The 3,036-nt window shown below is 67.7% G+C and overlaps 1 protein-coding gene across 3 annotated transcripts in view; it reads right to left on the reverse strand.

Annotated features, from left to right (window-relative positions):
- Positions 1-3,036, reverse strand: part of F10 (coagulation factor X) — a 15,055-nt gene that overhangs the window by 598 nt on the left and 11,421 nt on the right. The window contains exons 5-8 of one of the 3 annotated variants that reach the window (XM_021708090.1): positions 2,854-2,985; positions 1,585-1,856; positions 1,250-1,367; positions 1-17 (exon numbers count right to left, since the gene is read on the reverse strand). The exon at positions 1-17 is cut by the window's left edge and continues 598 nt beyond it. In XM_021708090.1, the coding sequence (XP_021563765.1) occupies positions 1-17; positions 1,250-1,367; positions 1,585-1,856; positions 2,854-2,985 (539 nt within the window). The remainder of the gene's footprint in view (positions 18-1,249; positions 1,368-1,584; positions 1,857-2,853; positions 2,986-3,036) is intronic. The other 2 variants (XM_021708092.1, XM_021708091.1) reach the window with 2 other exon arrangements.

Raw genomic sequence — 3,036 nt, forward strand, 5'->3', positions numbered from 1 at the left:
GTCCGTGTTGCGGTCCCCTGGGGCGGCGGCAGCCGCGCGCGTGTCAGGCTGGCTGTGCGCGGGCGTGTCGCCACGGCTCGGCGGGATGTGCGTTTTGAGGCGGGTCTCGCTCCCAGGCCCGGGCTGGAGTGCCGTGGCGTGATCGCAGCTCACGGCAGCCTCGCCTCCCGGGCTCGGGGCGTCCTCCCGACTCAGCCTCCCGAGTAGCTGGGACTGCAGGCCTGTGCCCCCACACCCGCCTAGCTTTGCATGGTTTGTGGAGACAAGGTCTTGCTACCTTGCCCAGGCTGGCCTCAAACTCCGGGCCTCAAGCTGTCTTCCTCCCTTGGCCTCCCAGGGTGCGGGGATGACAGGCGAGAGCCACCGTGCCTGGCCGTTACTTTTTAAGGGAGTAATCTTTTCCTAATGAACACTTGGTATGGGGTCACTTTTGCAAACTTGAAAAATAGAAGAAAACACAAACCAGCCAATAAAACGGACCTCCCGCCTCACGGCGCAGGGAGCCATGAGTCACGCTGCACACGTGTGTTTAGTTCGGCAGACGCGCTCCTCTCAGGCTCTTCTGACAGACACGCCCTGAGACTGTGTCGGGGCGGGCACCGTCTGGGCGTCCTGGAGCCCGAGGGCTCACGTCCTGGACCCCGGCTGCCAGCCCACAGGCACCTGCACACTGGGATGTGTTGCAGCTACAGGAGGTCAGCAGGGCGTGTCACACGCGCCCTCGGAATGGAAGAGACACGGGGCACCTTGCTGGGCCTTCACGCGGTCCGCAAGCGTTCGCCTGTCGGGCCAAGCGGGGTGTGTCGTTCACTTCGGCTGTTCTTATTTTAAAACGCACAGCAGAAAACTTAACGCTACAAGGACATCGAGTCACACACGAGGCCTGCACTCGTGGCTTGCGCTGGGTTTCACTGAGCCGCGCTATGACCCCACGGCACACTGTGAGATGGGTGCCGGAGCTCAGAGTGTGTGTGTGTGTGTGTTGGGGGAGAGGGTGGTCTGGAGGGCGCCCGCTCGAGGGGAGCACCCAGAGGGGAGCACGTCTGGGCTCAGAGACGGGCCACCCGCCGGCTCAGGGAAGTCAGGCCACCTCCCTCCTCTGCCTCCTCATCCACTTCCTCTGTGAAATACGCCCCAAATCCCCAAAGAGGATCTCAGTGTTGTCACGAGGGTCCCCAACCAACCCCGTTCCGGGGCCCCTGCAGAGACGGTGGCGCGCCCCGGCCCCGCCAGGGTGGGTGTCACTTACCTACCCTCACCGTGAATCTCTTGGCCTGGAGGAGGCAGTGGGCGGCGGTGAGGATGTGGAACTCGCTCAGGATGGTGCCGCCGCAGAAGCCATCGTTGTGCTCGTTGACCAGGAGAGCCTGCGGTGGGCAGGGAGGGCTGCCTGGGGCCGCGTCCCCCCCACTCCAGGCAGCCTCCGCAGGGATGCGCCGCCGCCGAGGCCGCTCAGGGGGAGAGGTGGCTGTGAGCCCGGGGGGCGGGCCCGCCCGGTGTGGCACCGCGCCTTCTGAGCCTGCTGTCCCCAGAGGGCCTGGTCCCGCGGGACGCGCCCGTCCCCTGTCCGGAGGGGCTGCCTACCTGCCAGGGGCACTCGCCCGGCCTGCAGTCCCGGCCGCCCACGATGCGGATGATGTCGCTCTCCTCATCCTCGTCCTCAGGGAGCGTCTGGTTGACGTGGAGCAGCTGGAAGGGGTCCTCGGTGGGGGGCAGCTCGCCGGGGGCCCCTCGCCCCGGTGTGGTGGTGTTGGCGCCGGGGTCGTCCTGCCCCTGCGCGGCCACGCTGGGGTCGGGGGCCAGGTCCACGGCCCTCTTCCGGCGTTCCAGCGTGCGCTTCCCGCAGGGGAAGGGCCCTGGAAGAGACGCGAGTGGGATGGCCTGTCTGGGAGGGGCGGGGCCTTCTGGGGGCTCCAGATCGCAAGGGTTGGGGCCCCAGGTGGTCTGTCTCAGTGACAGCACTGCGAGCCCAGGGCCCTGTCGGCTGCGGAGATCGGAGGGAGCCGGGGGTCAGCCGTCTGCTTGGAAACGCGCCAAGAGTCAGGGCAGCTCTCAGGACCGACAGAGGACAGACTGGACAGGCAGACAAGTGCGGAGACGCCGGAGGCAGCACAGCCTACCCTCTGCGCCGGCGTGGCATGGCGGAGTCCCGCTCCCAGGAGACCCGGGACTTGCGGCGGCACGGGTGGCCGCCACCGCAGGAGACCCCAAGTGGACACGCCCGAGTAGGCTGAGTCCAGTGTGCTCTGGTCATGGGGATCTTTAAGAGGCAGGCCCAGGATGCTGCCTTTTGAACAGGCCGCCTGGTGCTGTGGGTGGGACCGGCTGTCGGGGGGGACACGGGGCCTCTTTGAGAGGCAGAGTAGGGGCGTGGCTGGGCAGCCTCTCGGAAGCTCCGGCCTGTGCTCGTGCTCTGGGGGGCTGGGGCGGCCCGTGGCTGGGCAGGCCTCACTCGGGTGCTCTCTGTGGGTCCTCGACAGGGTCGCGCCCTCGCCCCGCTGCCCGGTCCTGGCCCTCCTGCCCTCACTGCCCCCTGGCGCCCTCGTCCAGACTCACCAAAGAAAAGTCAAGTCAATGGATGCCGCTCCCGCCCACCTGGGCCGCTCCTCCCGCCCCAGTTCCTCGGGCCGGCTCTGCACCCCCCTGCCTGTGTGCTGGGTTCCCAGGCAAGGTGGCCTTGCCATAGTCAGAGAGCTGTTCTCAGGGTTTGCTGAGGGCCAGGCACTGTGGGGACGGCTCCAGGGGCCACCATCTCACAGTGGCCGCTCGCCCGGACAGTCGGGGAGCAGTGCTGGGCCCGCCAGCCTCTGGGGCCCCAGGGTGCCGGGCGGGCGAGGCGGACGTGCCTCCTACCTGTGGGGACGCAGGCCTTGCCGTTGTCGCCCAGGACGTAGCTGCTCGCGCAGGAGCACACCACTGAGTTCTGCTCCTCGTGGCAGAACTGGTCGCAGTCCCCGTTGTCCAGGCGGCAGAGTTTGCGTGTGACTGGAAGAGAGAGGCGTGTGGGCCCTTGGGACGGCTGGGGACCCTGAGGCT

Source organism: Carlito syrichta, unplaced genomic scaffold, assembly GCF_000164805.1.
Source record: "Carlito syrichta isolate Samal-C Ts95f unplaced genomic scaffold, Tarsius_syrichta-2.0.1 Scaffold130611, whole genome shotgun sequence".
In the NCBI taxonomy this organism is placed as follows: Eukaryota; Metazoa; Chordata; class Mammalia; order Primates; family Tarsiidae; genus Carlito; species Carlito syrichta.